The sequence below is a fragment of the Panthera leo genome, chromosome D2 (genome assembly GCF_018350215.1).
Source record: "Panthera leo isolate Ple1 chromosome D2, P.leo_Ple1_pat1.1, whole genome shotgun sequence".
In the NCBI taxonomy this organism is placed as follows: Eukaryota; Metazoa; Chordata; class Mammalia; order Carnivora; family Felidae; genus Panthera; species Panthera leo.
The window spans coordinates 11,927,432-11,948,624 of NC_056689.1; the positions used below are offsets into that span (position 1 = coordinate 11,927,432).

The 21,193-nt window shown below is 43.7% G+C and overlaps 1 protein-coding gene across 3 annotated transcripts in view; it reads right to left on the bottom strand.

The window, feature by feature from the left end:
• Positions 1–10,956: 10,956 nt before the first annotated feature.
• Positions 10,957–21,193, bottom strand: part of ACTN2 (actinin alpha 2) — a 71,984-nt gene continuing 61,747 nt past the window's right edge. For all 3 annotated transcript variants that reach the window (XM_042909237.1, XM_042909235.1, XM_042909236.1), the window contains 6 exons: positions 19,706–19,840; positions 18,392–18,571; positions 17,598–17,744; positions 14,097–14,162; positions 12,828–12,986; positions 10,957–11,186 (listed from right to left, as the gene is read on the bottom strand). In XM_042909237.1, coding sequence (XP_042765171.1) covers positions 11,028–11,186; positions 12,828–12,986; positions 14,097–14,162; positions 17,598–17,744; positions 18,392–18,571; positions 19,706–19,840 — 846 coding nt within the window. In that variant the 3' untranslated portion in view covers positions 10,957–11,027. The remainder of the gene's footprint in view (positions 11,187–12,827; positions 12,987–14,096; positions 14,163–17,597; positions 17,745–18,391; positions 18,572–19,705; positions 19,841–21,193) is intronic.

A 21,193-nucleotide genomic window follows, 5' to 3' on the forward strand; every position in this document is an offset into this window, starting at 1 on the left:
TCTTTTCACTCTCTTGATGGTGTCCCTTGAGGCACAAAAGCCCTTAGTTTCGTTGAAGTCCAATTCATCTATTTTTTCATTTTGTGAACTGTGCTCTTGGTGTCATTGCTAAATCTAATGTCATAAACATTTCCCACTACGTTCCCTATGTTTTCTTCCAAGATTTTTGTAGTTGTAGTTAAGATTAGGTCTCTCATTCATTTTGAGTTAATGTTTGCATATGGTGTAACATAAGGGTCCAAATTTATTTTTTGCATGTGGAATCCAAATTTTCCCACCACCATTTGTTGAAAAGACTGTTCTTTCCCTATTGAATGGTCTTGGCACCCTTGTCAAAAATCAATTGACCATACATGTCAGGGTTTATTCTTGGGTTCTGCAGTTTATTCCATTGGCCTATATGTCTCTCCTTATGCCAGTACCACACTGTTTAGCTTTGCAGTAAGTTTTGAAATGAAGAAGTGTGAATCTTTCAACTTTGTTCTTTTTTTCTTCAGATAGTTTGGCTATTTGACATTCCTTGAGATCTCATATGAATTTTAGGGTGAGTTTTTCTGTTTCTGTAAAAATGCCATTGGGATTTTAATACAGATTGCATTGAATCTATACATTGCTTTGGGGAGTATTGACATTTAACAATATTCCAGTTCACGGATGTGGGATATCTTTCCATTTATTTAGGTCTTCTTCAACTCACGGAAATGTCTTGTAGTTTTCAGTGTGCAAGTCTTTAACCTCCTTGATTCAGTCTATTCCTAAGTATTTTGTTCTGCTTAATGCTATCGTAAATGAAATTTCACTAGTTCCTTGTTAGATTGTTCACCGCAAATGTATAGAAATACAACTGATTCAGGAGTGTTGATTTTATATTTGAATCCTCACTGTATTCATTTATTGGATCTAAATTTTGTGTGTGTGAATTCTTTAGGGTTTTCTATATATAAGATCGTATCATCTATGAATGGAGACCCTTTTACTTTCTTTCCAGTGTAGATGTCTTTTACTTGTTATTCTTGCCTAATTGCTCTGGCTAGAATTTCCAGTACTCTGTTGAATAGAAGTGGTGAAAGCAGGCATCTTTGCCTTGTTCCTGATCTTGGAGAAAAAGCTTTCAGCCTTTCACCATTGAATGTGATGTTAGCTGTGAGGTTTTTTTGTGTTTCTGTATTTCGTGTGGTCTTTATCATCTTGAGGGAGTCCCTACTATTTATAGTTTATTGAGCATTTTTATCATGGAAGGGTGTTGAATGTTACCATGTTTTTTCTTTTTCTTTTCATTTTTTTTAAGTTTATCTATTTTGAGAGAGAGAGAGCATGTAAGCGGAATAGGGACAGAGAGAGAGGGGAGAGAGAGTCCTAAGCAGGCTCCGCATTATCAGCACAGAGCCTGATGTGGGACTCAAACTCAGGAACCATGATATCATGACCTGAGCTGAAATCAGGAGCCGGATGCTCAACTAACTGAGCCATCCAGGCACCACCCCTATGGTATTCTTTTTCTGTATCAATTCAGATGATCATGTTTTGTTTTATTTTGTTTTGTTTTGTTTTCCCTTCATTGTGCTTCATTATGTCATGTTAGATAAAAAAGATAAAACTAGGCAGGGACCCTAAACTGAGTGGTTTCGAATTAGGATTGGAAGGCTCAGCTGAGGTGCCTCTGTTCTTCTGCCTCTGCCTTAGGCCAGGCCCTTGTCTTACACTTGGACTCTTAACAACAGCCTTTTCAAAATAGTCCTCATTTTACTGTCAGCGGATCTTGGAATGATTGTCTTTGAAGAACTTGCAGTCTGCTGGGAATAAAGAATTTCTTTAAAAAAATTTTTTTTAATGTTTATTTTATTTTTGAGAGAGAGAGAGCACAAACAAGGGAAGGGCAGAGAAAGAGGGGGACAGAGGATCCAAAGCAGGCTCCGTGCGGACAGCAGAGAACCTGATGTGGGGCTCGAACCCATGAACCGTGAGATCGTGACCTGAGCCCAAGTCGGGCGCTTAACCGACAGAGCCACCCAGGTGCCCCGGGAATAAAGAATTTCTAATTCAGTTGATCTCATTGGATACTGGCCTTTTAATGAAAGATTTGGTTTGTCCCTGGTCTGCAGACTATAATAACCTGTTTCATTTCTAACCTCATCATAATATTGAATGAGTACATATGTTAGGACATAAATATAAATCTTAAATGTAAATTCAGTGTTTTACGTTTAAATCCGGAGTCTTCAGGGCTTTCACACATCTGAAGCAAACAAATAGTCACTTCTTATATGTTTATTGCTTAAATAAATACTCCAGCAGGCTGGGGATTCATTTGGTTTTGCAAATTTTATGCATATCTCCATTTAATATCTTATTTTCTCCTGAACCATTCGGGACGGAACATTTCATGTATAGAACAGAATTGGGTTGATTCAGACACCCAGCCCCTAAGGGGAAAAGTGTCGATTTTTGATATATTGAAGAATGGCCCCTACAGTCTACACCGTGGAAGGAAATGGAATGTGGCCTATGTGTGGTATTAGAATAAGACTTAGAATTGCCTACCTTCAAAATTCATCTTAGGGTAACAGGTAAGAACAGTTCTGGAAGTCTCAACTCTGCTGGCTGGGTGATCATAGTCACTTAGCCAAGGTGGTCTCAGTTTTCTGTAGAATGAGGATCATAGTGAATTCAAGGGGAATGCTGTGAGAAGCTGTGATCGTGGCTACCACATTTCTTCTCTGAGCCTCATTTCTATCAAAGGAAGGAATCTGGATGAGATTATCACTGGGCCATAATTTCCTGCAATCCTGTTGATATAAGTCGGTATTTCCCAAAATATGTTTCTCAGGAGGGAATGTGATAGGACATTCCTTACTTTTTTAATTTTTAAAAATTTTTATTCTTGAGAGAGAGAGAGAGAGAGAGAGCATGGGTGGAGGAGGGACAGAGAGAGAGACACACACACACAGAATCTGAAGCAGGCTCCAGGCTCTGAGCTGTCAGCACAGAGCCCGACGTGGGGCTCGAAACCATGAACCGTGAGATCGTGACCTGAGCTGAAGTTGTACACTTAACTGAGCCACCCAGGCGCCCCAGGAGATCCTATATTTTAATAGTTATGGCAGACAAGGTAGAGTTGACAACAGGGCCGGCACAGCTAAGGGGATATGCCTGCGGCCTGCAGTCAGGTTTGCTCGGCCTCACAAACCCCAGCTGCCTCTCAAGACGCTACCCCACAGCTTTCCGTGATTATCAAAAGTAAGTGAGGCGATGAACAACTAGTTTTATAACCATTTGGGGGCCGTGGGATATAGGAAGAAGAGGCAATACAAGTTTAATTCCATAGCAACAACTTGGTGCACACAGAACTGCCCACTGGGAGATTCGGGCATGTAGACTCATTCAGCACGTGAGCTTCTGGAGGAATCCTAGAACAGACCCCTCAGCTGGAAGGGGGAGAGAGCTGAGTCTGGTACTGCTGTGGGGACCCCAGACCCTGGAGGCCCACTGCAGTATAAGGAGGGAACAGGCATTAGCCTTAACACCCTGTGGTTGATTTCTTGGGCTCAGAAGCACTGCAGTAGCAAGAGGGCATCAGGAGTGGCCAGCCAAGTTGTACGTGGTTTGACAGCCCCATATAACCAGCATCCCAAACGCTGTGGTGATCAGGGACCAGAGACATAAAATGGCAAGGCGGGGGGCAAGGCTGAGCAGGAGCCTTAAACCCTGATGACATCTGTGAATCTCCTTGTAAGAAAGTGATGTCATAATGGAAGTTCCAGGTGGAAGGTAAGACATTTAACATGCTTCTCCTTCAAGAGCCATATCATGTGGTCTCTGTTGATCAAACGATGTTCTCAAAAGAGGACAGAAATTATTTTAAAGAGAAGAAATGGATGAGTGGGGACAGGAAGAAGACAAAGAACCTTACCCCCGGAGATAGAAGTATTCTGTTACGGCAAAATTGCTGACATTCACTCTGATGGCAAAGAGTCAGAGGGGTGCTGAATGGTGAAACTGTATATAAAACAGAGGACTAAAGCATATGAAAACAAAGAGTGTCTGAAAATTGTGCTTCAAATTAAATTATACGCAGTGGTTGCAAATGAATGAATGAATGGATTGAATGAATGAATAGATGTGTTGAGTTTGGTACAAAATGTCACTATCTTCGATTATGAAACGTCTATAAAAATGAGTTGACAGGAAAAAAAAGTGGAAGTGTTTAGGACAATCTAAGATACTATAATATGAAAGATATTACTAAGTATATTAATATAGTATACGTGTGTATACTATTATAGTATATATACAGCTATATTTAACACAGGTGTGCAACCAGGTCAGGAAGCTGTCAAAGTTCATAATGTTATTGGGGCATCTGGGTGGCTCAGTCAGTTGAGCATGTGACTCGAGCTCAGGTCATGATCTCCTGAGCCCCACATTGGGCTTGCTGTTGTCAGCCTGTCAGCCCAAAGCCCACTTCCCATCCTCTGTCCCCCTCTCTTTGCCCCTCCCCTGCTTGTGCTCTCCCCAGTAAATATTTTTTTAAAAGTTCATAATGTTATTATTTGGGGTAAGGCTAGGCTGCTAAAACAGAGACACTAAATATAGTGGCTTAAAGCATACACAGTTGACCCTTGAACAACGTGGCGGTTAAGAGTGCCAACCCCCCTCGCAGCTAAGAGTCCACATATAACTTTTGATTCCCTGCAAACTTAACTACTAGTAGCTAACTGCTGACTGGAATTTTACTGATAACTGTCTATTAACACGCATCTGTATGTTATATGCATTATATACTGTATTCTTACAATAAAGTAAGTCAGAGAAAATAAGGTGTTATTAAGAAAATCATAAGGAAAATACATTTCTAGTTCTGCTCAGTTCTGCATATATATATAAAAACACCCTGCATGTAAATGGATCCATGCAGTTCAAACCCGTATGTTCAAGGGTCAACTATCCAAGTGTCTCCTTCCATGGCAGTCTTGAGGTGAGGAGCCCATGTCACAGGCACAGATCTGTCAAACAAGGACCCAGATGTCTTCTAAGCTGTGGCTGTTCCACCCCTCGGACTTAACAACCGACTGTTGGTTAATGCCTGCTGTCTCTTTCCTCAGGACTCCTTGTTCAGTCCATTACACTCAGGAAGTGTTGGGGGCACTTGTTTATTTTAACACACCTTTGCCAATAATCTTTTGTAAAAAATGCATTTCTATTACTACCTGCTTTAATTATATTTTCATCAAAACACTGGAGCTGCAGATTTAGATAATTAAAAAAATGGAAAATGTCTCCCATGCAACCTAATTGCCAAAATCACGCTAAACAGTTAACTCAATGAGTCTTCCTTTCTGTCATTAAAAAAAAAAAATGTGACTTTATTTTTCAAGTCAAATAAACTGTTAACATATTTTGAGGAATAGAATAAAAACTACCAAGAGATAAATGATGCAACAAATCTTGTAAAAGCAGTTAAGTCAAGATTAAAATGCTGTTGTAGAACAGCAATGTAGTAGAACATTTTTATTCTGTAAATTTTTCTCATTTACTTATGCAATATAATATGCAGCTACAGTCTTAAGTTATTCATCAAGCAGAGGGGATGCTGAAAGGAATGTTACTCCTTTGGCACAGGTGTGCGCATATGTATACCGAACTCTGGTGTTTGGAAATAAATACAAATCACGTATAAAATTAAGTAATTCCATTAATTTTGTTAGACACACTGATCCAACTTTTTCAAAGTGATTAATGAGAGTAAATATAGACTGGTAAAAGTCAATTGGTCTCATATCTAGTATAAATTGGATTTTTTTTTCTAACATGAAATAGTATATATTAAACATTTTATAAGATGAATTAAGTTCAGGACTGTAACTGGAATATTTTAGATGCCTGGATAAATATGTCTTAAATAGCTTCTTGTGTCATGCATACCAGATCTCAAAGAAGCCACGTAAAAATTTACCACAGATTTTGCCTGGTGAAATATGAAAAGTCAGAAAGCCCTCCTGTACTGACCTGTGCTGCTTTGGTTGTTGGGTGGTGTTTTTCTAAACCAGCGAGCTCATTCTAAGGATTGGTCTAGAGAGTAGCTGAAAAGAATTGCTTGTGTTTTAAATACAGGACCCCAAAAAGTGCCATTTAGATGGTTAATCTTTCTTACTGATGCTCTGATTTTCCATCTCCAGTCTCCCTCATGAGTAATTCATTCTTTTGGCAATAACTGAGGAATGGAAAAGGGGAGGTCCGTAAGTGAAAATCAGCATTACTGGTACTGCCCATACTTTATGATACACGTATCTGATTTCAGAAAGTCCCCACGAGGGCCAGCGCGTTCTATGCCTGAAGCCCCAGTTCACCTTCAGCAGAGCAATGACTAAGACAAGAAGAGGTAAAAAGTTTTACAGCTGGGAGTATGGCAACTCGACTAAGCACACCCAAATAATGGTTCAAATGATCCCGTTGTTTGGAGCCCTGGAGATTTTTACACCTTAGGTCGGTGCACCTTAGAATTCGAATAGGTGAGGGGTGCGCTTTCCTTTTGAGAAGTGGGAGAAGGAGAGTTCTACAAGCAAAAGTGACAAAGGAGACCCTGTGATATCAGGAAAGAGGACATCTGGGAAGCGGAAGATCCAGAAATGCATTAAAGGCGCCCATGTCCACGAAGTACTTGGAATCTTCACGCGCACAGGGACTTGTGCTGGAAGGCTGCTACTCGAAGTCACTGATCAGTTTGAGTTCTTTCCTGCCCCTCTCCGGCCAGCCATCGGCCTGATTAGTTCCACCTTTTCTCATTCCTGTGCATGCTATTCACCAACACGGAAACTCACAAAACCATGCAAAACTGTTCATTCAGTGCTTACTACCTGCCCTGTGCCGGGTCCTGTGCTAAAGGTTGCACGGGGAAGACAAGTCCCTGCCCTTCGGTGACCTAAGCACAGCACTACCCCAGGGCACTATGTGACAGACTCAAAGCAGGAGCAGGAATAAGCTCCGGATGTAGAGGAGATTAAGGCTGTGAAGACTGGGCGAGCCTAGGGAACACCTCACAAAGGAGGAGAGAGACCCGGAAGGATGATTGGATTTGCCCCACCTGGAGAAGAGCAAAGACCCTCCCCAACCTCTGAGACGCTTGACCCAATTGTTAGAATCGTTGAGGTTTTGGAAATAACACTGCTCAGGGATGGGTGGGTATGAGGTGCCTGTGGGAACAGTGGCCAGAGGGAAGGCTGGTTCCCTACGGGCACTCACGGACATTAACGCATCGATTTCCCTGTATTTGTTTGCCTATCCCATTGGCGACAATCACCCGAGCAGAGCACAGAGTCCTGAGGCACAGAGAAAGCAGTGGTTCTCAGCCTCAAGCATACATACATTAGATGGATCGAGAGGAAACAGTGGTACAGAGGACTGGATTCTCCCACCTCCACCGCCATCAGAACTCTGATCTGGGCGGTCTAGGGTGGGATCCGGCATCAGTTATTTTAAAAAAAGCATTCTTGGTGAACCTCACATACATCTGGAGCGGAGACACAGGAGTGGGACATGTTGAGGAAAAAACAGGTCAGGGGAAGGAAATGTCCCCAGCGATGCTGCATGGACAGGACCTTTGCATTTTAAGGCAGCACAAGGGCTCTGAGCACCAGGAAGGGGCCTGGAGCAGACGGTACGCCCCTGAGCGGGGAGGTAATTTTGATGAGGGCTGGCATGCTTGGTTTTGGCCACTGGGCACCCAGGTGATTTTGAAATTATACACTTAAATGCTGACCATAATCCCATTTCATCGTTCATACCAAGTATTCAAAAAGTCTCTTTCTCTTAACAACTACTGTTTCTATAGCAAATCCTTCTCCATCTCTGGTAGCTCGTCATGCAAGGACGCACCGTGACTTTTTATCGGTGTATTTGCCACTGTGGTTTCCTGGCCATGAAAAAGGATTTGCAACGTGTACCTTGGTGGACCCCCAGGCATTTCTTCTCCTCATATGTTTATCAGTGGGGATGTCTGCACTGCTGTGGGGATAACTTCAGAAAGACTTTAAGGCCCTGGGGAATCCTTGGCCAGAGATCCCCACTGACAAATCACAACCGCCTCCAGCTCCCGGTTTGAAATGAATGATGGTCTGTCAGTTTCTTAAGTATTGAGTTGTTAATAAATGTAAAAGGGAAATAAAACCTGTCTTCCTCGATGCTGATTCTGTATAGAACATGAAAATGCCCCACACAGGACAGTATCATCACTGCACAGGCCCCTGGGTATTAAAGAAAGCTCAAGGACACAGTGTCTTCCTGTCAAATAATCCAGAGAAACTATGGGTGAACTTTTGTCAGCTTGTTAACAACTGGCAACTTCGCCTTAAAGTTCAAGTCTCTAACTTTGTATCATTTAGATTGGCCTTAAAGTTCAAGTCTCTAACTTTGTATCATTTAGATTCGTGTCCTTTCACTTAAGGGCTGTAGGGAGGTCATCTCCAGCGTATTTCATGAACCTACATGAGTCAGGTACACAGTAGGAGAGAATCCCAAGCCCAATGTATCCATCTAAAACGAAGTCATTGCCAGGCATTTCTAGGTCAGCAACCAGACCTTGCCGGAGTTTGGCCATTTATATTTGTCCTACTGTTTACCTTTCCACTAAGAGGTTCTTTATTTTTTTAGACTTTTTAATTCTAACAATCCTTTCCTTTACCCCTAATCCAGTGGTTTTCAATTAATTATGAGAATCCTCCAAGGAGCTTTTAAAAACATAAGGATGTCCAGGTCTTAACCTGGACCTTCTTGAAACTCTGGGGTGAAAGCTGGATATGCACACATTTTAAAAATACCTATTAGCTTTCTGAAAGTGAGCTGCTAGGTAAAAACTCCTTCCTAATCCATTTAGTTTCCTGGTCCACTCATCTCTAACTGGGTCAACCTTAAATTCCTCATCTCAAATTCACCCTCTACCCAAAAAGCCCATCTCTGACTCTTCAAAGCAGACAAATACGAACTCAAACAAGAGTTTTAAAATATGATGGAGATTTTAAGTGATGAAATTTGTGGTCAACCAAAGAAACCGGTTATTGTTTGGAGTGATAAAAAACAGGAATTCTTTTCTTTTCCTTTTCCAAATGAAGTTTAATTGATAATTCAGCTTCAGGAATAAAAATAACTTCCGAAATGAAGAGTATAAATATGTTTAGTGAGTGTTTTTCAGAGTTTATTTCTTTTCTTTCTTTCTTTGCATACAGTGCTGATCCATTCTCTTGCCTGAATGTTATAAAGAAATTAAAATTTTAGGTAGATGAGCTACCTATTCCCATCCTAAAACACCACAAATCCCTAGTAGCCTTGAAGGCAAAACGCCTCCCCAGTTTTTCCGTAATGTTTATGGCTGGAATATAGCACCTGGTTGAAATAAAATAGGGACTCAGAGTTCACTTAAACACGACCCCAAAGGTGTCTGGCATTAAACTCATGGACTCAGATATTTCAGGAATTTGCAAACTACCAGCTACCTACGAAAACGAAGCCCATCCGATTAAATTTATAAAGGCTGAAGGTTCTAAATGGGCCAATGCCGTAAAAGTGTTAAGTTACCAGACAGTTATGAATGGAAAATACCATGTTTCTGTTGATGGAAGTCTATAAAAATCTGAGGAAACAGACTGTAGGTAATGAGCACATTACTGCTTTTCTAGTAACACTTTAACTGCTGTTTGCAACTGTTGTTGCTTGTTTATAATTCATTTCCTGATCGTTGAGGACCGAGATACAAAAAGAATTCCTGCTTTATTCTCTAGAAGCTATCAACAAGATGGAAGGAGCAGAGGGGGAGTGACAGCATACCGCAGCGCAAGCAGAAAAATGGATGAACATTGACAAAACCAAGGAGGTGCTGGGCACACATGGGGTGTCCTCTGTGAGGAGGCTTCAGATGCAGACGGTGCCAGACTCCCAACCCGTTAGGATGTAACATCTAATCCCGGCGGTGGATGCGCACCACGGGCTCACGGAAACACCTGCTGCGCAGAACGCATTTACCCGAAGATATGTAAAGCTTCTGCAATGCAAGAACTTACCTCTGCCCCTGTTGAGACTTAGGCCTTTCCTACTTTTTCCTAAGAACTCCTTCTTCCCAGGTCGTAAAACCAGAGGCATAAGGCAGTTCGGCCTGGAGAGCTGGAAGGGTTCCAGTCTCTGACCTGTCCCCGGTTATGAACTGCTACCACAGACACTTGTTTAAAAACCGAGCACTTACGGATGGAGGACCTGTACTCACAAGCTCTAGAAAAAGCACAGAAACCTGGACTCAATAAATAATCCTTAAAAACTCATTTTATCTAGTGCTTTTTTTTCTTCCTCTCTGGCAATTAAACTGATTCTCGTATTTCCTGAGGAGGTCCCTAGTTTGGACGATTGTAAGGCATTGAGACCCACTAATTGACTACATAATCCTAAATAATGAAGAACTGACTATAATCTCTACTTAAAAAGTTTTCAGTACTAGAGATCTTTCGGGTCGTTTTTGTTCCCTGGACAGTATTAAATTCAAATATACCTAATCTTTGGATGAGCAGTAAAAACGCTAATAGCCCAAATATATTCCCCTAGGGATAATGACGTAAACACATTAAATATGAAGAATATTTTTTAAAGTATCAAACGTTTACCTAATTCGTGATTTTGTCCCCCCCCCCGATCTTGAATCCTGGGTTATCTTGTAATTTCCCGTTTTTTACTTTCCTTCTGTCCCGGGGGCCTCCTAATTTCATACTACACAAGTAATTTGCTTTATCAAAGAAAACAAGAAAAACCTGCTATCTCCTTGTCTTTACCTAAAAATCCAGAAATAAAGAAACCTACTTACAAAGCACGCTACCTCATACACTGTAGAAACTTAATCTCAGCCAAGTTACACTGCTGCCAATCACTGAGCTGCAAAGTGTTTCTTTCTCTCTCTCTTAACTTAATAAAGCTTGTCAAAGGTTCCAAGAAACCAACTGTGACTTCGGCTTTTATTGCGTTCTGATGGGATCAGTGGTTACAGGGCCCCAGCATCACAGATCACTCTCCCCATACAGGGCGGAGGAGAACGCGGTGTAATCCAGCGCGCCGGGCACGCTGCCCGGCCCGGAGTAGGCGGGCATCCTCTTGATGCAGTACTGGGCCTGATCTGGTGGCAGCTCTCGACGGAGCTCTTCTGCCAGGATGTACGGCTGGAAAAAAAACACACAAGTGTCGGTTAAGATCAGTGGCAGAAAACACAGGAATGTCAGTGGCGTTGATACACATCGCCTGCATCTGTTGGATTTAAACAAAGGATCGAAGTTGGGGGTCTAACGGGCGGTAGTGGACAATGGATGGAAGGCTGCGTTTCACTCCTAAGAGCGTATGTGCAAGGTGATTTGTCTTGTGGCCAGAGCAGGAAATCGTAATATGCTTCATAAAGGCAGAGGGAGGACTATCACCAGTATTCCTCAAAATGAGCCATAATGCAAGGGGAAAATACTACAGCCTAAGATTCACACTGGGAAGATAAAGGGACAGTTGGTTTATATCATACACTGATGAGAATATAGGGATGGTTACTTAACGTGATCAACGTTTTCTTTTTTTTAACGTATGTGATTGTGTTTTTAGGAAATGGAGTCATTTTCCTACTCAGTTTATTATAAAGCTAACTTTGCCACTGGAGAAAACCTCTTTCTAAAGCAAAATAAAATTAACATTAGCAATGGATTTTTTTTTCTTTTTTTTTTTCGGTAAATGTCAAATGTCCAACAGGAAACAGCATAATTCTAGTAAAACAGACTGGCTGGGGGCAGCTGGGTGGCTCAATTGGTTAAGTGTCTGACTTCAGCTCAGGTTATGATCTCACAGTTCGTGAGTTCAAGCCCCGCATTGGGTTCTATGCTGACAGCTTGGAGCCTAGAGCCTGCTTCGGATTCTGTGTGTCCCTCTCTCTCTGCCCCTCCCCTGCTCACACTATCTCTCTCTCTCAAAAATAAATAAACATTAAAAAAAAATTTTAAAAACCAGACTGGTTGGTGAGAGTCAAAAAAATAAATAGCAAATACACTATAACTTATAGTAGTTTTCTTATGGGGTGGGTGCATTAGATGAGCTTTGCTTTATTACCTCCTCTCCCTCTACCCCCACTCTCATGAGAACAGGATGAATTTTAAAATAAACATTATTGTTTTTAGGATAGTTTAACCTATCTGATGTTTTAAGGTAATAAGCATGGCCATGCTGATGTTTTAACACCCTAAATTCCTCTTCCCTCTCAGCCAGAACACAGAATAAAAGAATCATGTCCCACATTGAATTTATACATACTGAGATGTTATTGTTTGGGGAATGAGATTCAAAAATCTTCAACATGCAATTAAACTCCTACTTCATTTCTAGCCCACACGTAATGAAAAGCCTGCCAATATTTTAAATGACCGAATGGCTATATTTAACTTTGCTCCCGTGGTTGGGCACAAAGTTGAGGTCACTGATCCTTAAGAAAAGGTTCCCGGTTCCACGGTATCTGATTTGTGTGGCATCTACTGACCCAGAATGTAAATTGGCATTTAACCAGTGAAGCACAGAAAAAAACTCTACAAAATATGCACTTGGTTCCTTCTGTCAAATTCACTGTGAGGCCCACACAAAGTGCCAGGAACAGAATGTCTGTGTTTTCTCTGTTCTGTGTTTGCCATCATTAGGTTTACTTGCTGCTTTTTGATTTCAATGCTGATGTGGTACAAAATATCAAAATGGTTTTTACTTGGCAACGCTGTTTCTTGTTTTACCAGATCAATGCACCGGACTACCACAAAAGCAGAAGGAAATCTGTCACTGCAGACCTTATCAGAAGCCAGGATCCGGAAGGAGGCGATGACCTGCTCGGCCGTGTCCGTGTCCGCCGTCTCTCTAGTCATGAAGTCGATGAAGGACTGGAAGGTGACGGTGCCCTGTCCATTGGGATCCACCAGGGTCATGATGCGGGCAAATTCAGCTTCGCCCTGAGGCAAGGTTGCAAAGAAACATGTAATTCAACGGGACACAACCCTCAATGAGGCCTTTTTACCTCCCGACATGCAAATTCCTTAGCGTCTGAAAATTTAAATAGCGACTTAAGTTTATTGCCATGAAATGATGTTACAAGTTGCTGTAGCATCAAGCCAGAAGCCGCTGAAGGTCAGAATTCCTTCCTCCCTCTGACCCATGTAGCCTTCAGGCCTTAACATATTTCCGGAAGAGGACATCAGAGAGAAAGAGAGATGGGCCTTTTCTCGGACTCCAATCAATCAACAAGAGTAACATTGCTAAATGGAAGGCAGTTCAGAACGTGGCTCTCATGATTTTTATTGTAAGGGTCTGAGAAGAACCAAAGTAGCTCATGTTCAAAATCCACATTGATGGGTAATAGAGAAGCCGGGGTATACTGTAAATGTAAGATTTTCTTAGCTGATTTATTACTAAAAAAGTTTTTACCTTCTAAGATATTAGTGGGAAAAGCACTTTGAAAATCATCAGGCTACTAAATACCATTCAAGTGTATACACTTTATAAAGGATAAACTGTACAGTATATGAATTACATCTCAACACGGCTGTTAACAAATCATCAGAAGGGGTGCCTGGGTGGCTCAGTCGGTTAAGCATCCGACTCTTGATTTCAGCTCAGGTCTCCATCTCACCTCCTTCTAATGGTTCATGAGATCCAGCCCCATGCTGGGCTCTGTGTTGACAGTGTGGAGCCTGCTTGGGATTCCCTATCTCCCTCTCTCTCTGCCCCTCCCCTGCTCATGCTCTCCTTCAGCTCCTCCCCCCCACCTCAAATAAATAAACTTTAAAAAAAAAAACTTTAAAGAATAAAAAAAAAATCATCAGAAAACTTCATGTTCTCTTCTTTTATTAGAAAATAAAAATCTGACCAATTCCTGAATAAACACACATATTCTGGCTCTGTGAAATTCTTTCTATATAGTAGCAGGCAAGCCTTCAAAAATATCCTATACGATGAAAGTGCACTGATCCCAAGTGTGCCATCATAATTTAAGTGAGTCACCTCCTAGAAGTCCAAAGTCAATAAAATATCAAATCTTAGTAAAATTTTCACTTCTGTCTTACCAAATCATAACCCATGGAAATCAAGCAGGCTCGGAAATCTTCATGATCCATCAGGCCATTCTTCCTCTGCCAACAAAGAAAATGAACAGAGAAGCTGAACGTTAGGGACAGATCAAGTAAGAATCCAGTAAGAATCCAGTAAGAGAAGAGCCATGTTGAGCCCTGCCGAAGAGACTGTAAAGGTCACTCTATTTATCAGGGGATGGGGCTGACACGGGGATGTTACAAAATAGTTTCTTAAAAAGGAAAAAGGAGGGCAATGCCTGGGTGGCTCAGTTGGCTGAGTGTCCGACTTCGGCCCAGGTCATGATCTCGCGGTTGGGGGAGTTCGAGCCCCGTGTCGGGCTCTCTCTGGTCAGCTTGCTTCGGATCCTCTGTCCCCCTCTCTCTCTGTCCCCCCACCCTGCTCATTCTCTCTGTCTCAAAATAAATAAACTTAAAAAAAAAAAAAAAAAGGAAAAAAGTGGAAAGGGGGCTAACCACCAGACAAAAATTAAAAGAGATGACACTTGCAAGAAAGCAGCAGGAAAAAAACCACCTAGTGCCAAGAGAATGGCCCGGTCAGAACTAACTACTGCCACCTACTGATGACAGATCACTAATGGTCCAGAGAAATTATCACGCTCTCATGGCCCCAGGCGGTCCTCTTTGTGAAGCTCCCGGAAGACACCAGCATTCCTAGGACTCCCACAATGGCACAGCGACCCCCAAATCACTCTCCGGCTCGTGGGCCAGGATGGAGCGGCCCTCCCACGCATCAGACAGCCATGCTCGGAAATGCAGTGGGCGTCTGCCCAGAGCAGTGTGCAAGAAGGCCCAAAGGGACGACGGCTGTCACAGCCGAGGAAAGGCCGGGTCAGGACAAACAGTGCCCTCAACTCTACAGACACCCAGGTGTCCCCACAAAGCCCTGGGTGTGATAGGAAGTGCGTGCCGTGCTGAAGATTTTCTTGCAAGTATTGAGGAGACAGCTAAGGCTCAGCATCAGTATGAACTTAAAAATAAGAAAACACCTTTAAGGTTATTTTTTGACATTTTCACTTGCCCATGAAGTGGCCCGTCCCAGAAGCGAATGGCAAGTTCTGCTTTCCTATGAATGGAAACTGCACGGGTCTGTTCTCATGCCTGTGCCTGGGGCTCAGTCACTGACCTGCCCTCCCGGGAACATGCTTTCCTACCTCACTGACACTTATTTCAGGCTGACTTTCCTTACTTCTCTTTCCCTGGCTCCTCTGCCTCCTTCACACACAGTTAATTCCCCACAGTCTGGGCCCTTCCCTCTTCCTGCTCTCCAGGCTGCGCTGCCACAAACACCAGCACGTGGGGACCCCTGCAGGGCTCAGCCCTGAGCCCTAACCGGGTTGCCAGCTGGCCAGGGCACCTCTTCATAGAATGCTCACTCCACTTGCACGGCACTCCTGTTCTCATGCCCTCAAGGCTTGGAATATCCATGTTATTTGTAATCTCTCTCTCTCCTCCGCCCCCCCAATCCTGTGGTTACGTTCTCCCCGATTTCTGTCTCAGCGAATCTCAGCTCTGCCCTCTTGTCCTCACTTGTACCTCTGCTATGCCCCCGCCCAGGAACTCCCGTTCCTCTCCTCTCCCTTCTCCAAGAGCCTCCGGTCTGTGCCTCCACTCCCCGCCCCCTACCGTCCAGTCCAGTCCATCGTAGCCACTGCAGCCAGGCACGTTTTTTCTGAAACACAGCCACGATCAGGTTACGTCTGTGCTCTGAAAGCCCAGCAAGAATTCCCTGAGGGCACATCCGCTGGGTCCTCTGCCATTCCTAACCCTTACTATTCAATGAGAGGACGCAGCAAAGTAGATCCACATTCCTGACACCTCTCCCCACTAAGTTCAAGCAAACGTCGTTCCCCCCAGGACATACACTTCTTAACATTGACACGAACTTTTGAACTTGGCAGGTCCTGGGGCGCCTGTGTGGCTCAGTCGGTTAGGTGTCCGACTTCAGCTCGGGTCGCGATCTTGCCGTTTGGGAGTTCCAGCTCCGCGACGGGCTGTGTGCTGACAGCTCAGAGCCTGGAGCCTCTCTCTCTCTCTCTGCCCCTCCCCTGCTCATGCTGTCTCTCTCTCTCTCTCTCTCAAAAACAAATAAACCTTAAAAGAAAAAAAACTTGGCACATCCTGTGTTGCCCTCCTTTGGACTTCAGTTGCAAAAGACAATCTCGTTATCTTGGATTCAAATAAATGTGCTTTTTCCTGTGAGGCGGCCCCAGTGAGGCAGAGAGGTCCTCCAAGGAGCCCGGCTGGGTTTGTGCGGGGACAGCGATCCCTGACGTGGACTTGAATGTATGGATCGGGTCAGCAGTGGAACATGTTCCTACGCAGTAAAGCAGCGCTCACAACATGCTGACTTCTGTACTCCTCTCTGTATTTCACTCTTTATTGTGCCTCAGGCCCCGATCACAGGTCTACAGTCTGAACTCTTTGACAGGTGCACAGCCCAGAGGCATTTTTAAGAACCATCTACTGAAAACTGTAAAGCATACACAGAGTCCTGTTCAGAGTACTGGGATATCCCTTTTTACGGGATTTTTACCAAATGAAAGGTGGTCTTAGAAGTCTCTTTTAGCCATTACGATAAGAAAACTGGGAATTTTCTTACAAAGACTTGGTTTTAAGGGCTCCTGGGTGGCTCAGTCACCTAAGCGTCAGACTTTTCACTCAAGTCATGATCTCACGGTTCGTGGATTCCAGCCACTGTCAATGTCCATGCTGACAGCACAGAGCCTGCTTGGGATCCTTTCTCTCTCCTTCTCTCTCTGTCCCGTCCCCACATGCATTCACTCTCTCTCTCTCTCCCTCTGTCTCTCTGTTCCTCCCTGACCCACACTTTCTCTCTCTCTCTAAATAAATGGATAAACCTTAAAAAATTATAATTGGTTTTACTCGCTATTATTCAAATAAAATACCAGGTAATATTTTAGAAACAGCACTTAACTATTTATATGCCTGTACCATGCAAATGATCATCATTCTGTTGGTGCATTTTCCTTAAAACATGTCGTGAGTCAGTTTTATTAATTAAAAAAAATTAAAACAAGCAAACAAATTAAGTTTTATGTGTCAAAATGGTAGGTTAAGTTTTCATTAGGCGCTTTATCTAAGTAGTTACTTAGGAAAAGCATCTCAGAATGTTGTCTTTGAGTCTTTAGAAAAGATCTAAGTCCAGCAACCACATCTCATCAAGGATGCACTTTTGCTTGGAACAAATCTAGCTTTGCCATCAACTACAAAGGCATCCGTCAGGTGGTCTGCATAAAGCCACATGTGAACCTTGACTCTGAATCACCTTGAACGACATCAGAGCCTAGCACTTCATCTTTGGTGGCTGTTTTCATTTGGCATTAATTATCCGGTTTCCCTGTAATATCTATTGGGCATTAACACTTAAACTAATAGCACGAATATTAGTTCAAATGCACTTTTTAATGTCCCCAGTATTGCTTTTCGAGTAACTACAGGGAGAGGTAGACGTACCCTGTCAAAGTGGTTGAAGGAGGCCCTGAACTCATTCATCTGCTCTTGGGTGATGCCTTTCGCGTCTCTCGTCAGGATCTGGGTCTCCACTTCATTGATGGTTCTGGCGATGGTCGTCAGCAGCACCTCCCACCCAACACGAATGTGCTACCAAAGCAAAAAGGAAATGATCAGCCCTGGGTCTTATCAGCACATCAATCTTGCCTCCTCATTTTCATAGCCGGAGAGCAGACTCAAAGGGAGGTAAGTAGGGCTTACCAAACTCTTTCATTATTCCATTCTAATTTTTCACTCTTCCTAAGACTCTGTAGTAGGAAGTGCTCAGAAGTGAGAGTGGGGGTTCTAACGGTGGTGACTGGCACTTCGTAAACAAAACATACAATACAGAGTCTATTTGTCATTACAAATATCTTTCCATTTACCAAATAGCAGGAAGGGCCCTGGATTGCACCTGCTCACTCCAAGGACAGGAAATTGGGCCAAACTGGTAGCAATGTTAACCATTTGTTTTGGCTTTCAAAGCAGTGCACTGGATTCATTGTCATGATGATGATGATGGTGATGGTGATGGTGGTGGTGACCGTGGAAACCAACAATTTTATAGTGCTTGATCTAGTTCACAAAGCTTTTTCACATATAGTGATGGGGAAGGCCTGAAGATCCCTAACTTCCACCGTGCAGAACTTCACAGGAACAGACACAGACAACTGTGGGTGGGGGGGAAACACCCCAAGAGAAGGTGAGATGGTCACGACTAAAAGCCACAGCGACCCCCGCCTGTGTGGCCGCTGTACCTCCATGGTGTAATTGGTGTGCTTGTTGTCAAAGACCAGGGCCTCCTGGATGAGCTGATGGTCTCCCTCTAGCTTGTCGATGTTGTTCTTGTAGTTGATGATGTTGTGCTCATACTGCTTCAGCTGGTTCATCTGGTCTTCCAGGGCTCCTGTGATCTGGATGGAGCTCCGGGCAATCTCCTGATGGAGGCAAGAGGAGGGAAGAAACGGGTGAGTGGGCCTCTACAGATGACCGTGTGGGAGTCCCAGTTCCTGATGCTGCTGCAGACGCCATGCTGGCATTCAGCTGCAGCCAGAGTCACGGGATTTTCTCAGGTGGGGTGGGAAACGGGGCAGGACCACAGTGTGAAAGCAGCTCTGGTTATGATTCATCTACAGGGTGGGGAAAAATCAACCGAGAGCCGAAAGAGCAAAGCAGGAAGAGGGGTGAGCGTTATCTCAGCCTCCTTCCACTAAAGACGGAGGCCTGCCTGGGTCAGCACTGCCCTGTTCTGGAGGCGGCGGTGTGATGTTCTTCATGAAACGAGCTGTGGACAGATGTAAGACCACTGGAGAGTCAAAATAATTTCTTACAGCTTTATATGTTCTCCCTTTAAGAAGGAAGGTAACAATTTACCACCATAGGAGGTTGGGAGAAACACAAGAAGGGCAATATATGTCTCTTGGCTATTCTCAGGGATAAAATGAACCCAGAAATCAGTGTCATTCAAAGATCACTTTTCCTTAAATGTTCTGAAAATGCAAAATATCTGCTTTATTTTTAAAAAAAAAAAATTTTAAGTTTATTTATTTTGAGAGAGACAGAGGTAGCATGAGTCGGGAAGGGGCAGGTAGAGAGGGAGTGAGAGAGAATCCCAAGCAGGCTCCCAAGGCAGGGCTCGAACTCATGAAACCGTGTGATCGTGATCTGTCCGAACCAAGAGTTGGACACTTAACCAACTGAGCCACCCAGGTGCCCTTGAAAATGCAATCTTTGTGACTCTTCACATGTCCTCCTTAGGGATGGATGGTTTAAAATCTAGGTCCCATAGAAGCTAAGCACTGAGAAAGAGCCCCGTCATCCTTTTTAATGACACAATGAACGGATGGCAGCAAGAACAGCCTGGTCCCCGTTAGTGTGCCCCCACACACTGCACCAGTGTCCACAGGCCACAAAAAGCTCAGGAGCCCAAAAGAGCAAAGCCCAGCATGACAGGAAGGGCCCTCCCAGCCCTGAGTGGAGCAACCGGGAGCAGAAGAGGTGTCATCGTTGGGTCAACTCAGGGACTAATTTTGAGGCTGGGGAAAAGCTCTCTGTGAAGGGCGCCACACTACCTCCATCTTGTTCTGGATCCACGGCCCGATGGCATTGGCCTGTGCAGCAAACTGGCGACGCAGACGCTCATTGGCATGCTGACGGGCCAGCTCCTCCTGCAGGGACTGATCCCGGATGGGCACAAGCTGCTTCACCTGTCAGGGACCAAGGGCAACAGGGATAAGACACCAGCTTTCTTCCAACAGGAGTGACCGAGATATGTGCTGAGAGTCCAGAGCGGAGGGGTGGAAACAGAGAGGGCGGGGGGAGTGGGGGCCCCCACTACAGGAACCAAAGGGAGAGCTCAGTCTAGTCCTGATGCCCCCCCCCCCCCCAGTGCCTGCTGAAAACCTGGGTGCATCTGCATTAGGGACACGGACATTCCTCCAGGCAGGGGCTCCCTGCAGAGGATTTGTGAACTTGACTGAGGGAAAGCGGACATCTTTATTTTCACTATCTCTAATTGAAAGTTAGTGTTTCCTTCGATTACGAATGTGGGCAGCAAATCCACAGTAGTATTTAGCAGTACTGTGACTTGATCACAGTAGAAATCACAGACATTCTCATATAACGTGAGTTCTCTGTGAATCCACAAAGGAGCTACCTCAGAAGTCTTTTTTGGGTCTTCTGCAAAACTGCTCCCACAGACGTTACCATTCATAATGTCCCTTTCACAAAAATCCACGTGTCCAATTTGCTTTTTAACTTCGCACTGGGAGGAATGTTTGCCCCACTTGAAGAAATGACAGATTTCCCTTCTCTTCAGGGGAACTACTTAGCTCAACATGTTTCCCTTTCCATGTCGGCTGTCAGAAGGCTGCAGCTAAATTTGAAGTCAGTCCCCGTCTCCCAGATAAACGCTCTCCTTGCCGTACCTGTTTTTCTCCTCTTTTGCACTGTTGACAACTACACAATTGTCGTACGCGTGTTTCTGTACGAAGCCACCTCCGATCCACTCGGTGGACTTATTCCTTGGAGGCCACGTGGTGGCACACACAGATAGCTGGGCTACCGTTTAAACCGTGGAAATAAATCTTTCTTAAGAGTAAGACAAAAAGGCTCAAATGATCCCATTTGGACTATAATTAAATCCGTGGACAGTTTCCCAAAATCTAAAGGGCTGCAAGTTAGCAGGAATACTTTCCCTCCCTAGTTTTCTGAGCAATTTTTCTGCATTTAAAATTTCACACACATTTGGGAAATGTCTACCCCACATTCTAAAAATTCTTTAATGAAGTTCTTACGGTAGGCAAGCTCGAGTGCACCCAATTTCCAGCTGGGGTTTTAAAAATGGTTTCCCTTATGGTATTAGCATCCTGGCCTATACTGATTTTGCCAACATTTTGTAAGATTTTCCTTAAAGAAAAACATTTCTGCTTTCTTTCCTTACAAACCCAAGACTGCCGAGTGGCATTTAAGAGTTTAACTTACTTCATCTGCTAGAAACAAGACAACTAGCCCAAAATGGAGTTACTTAGGCTAAGCCCCATGTCACCAACTGGAGAACT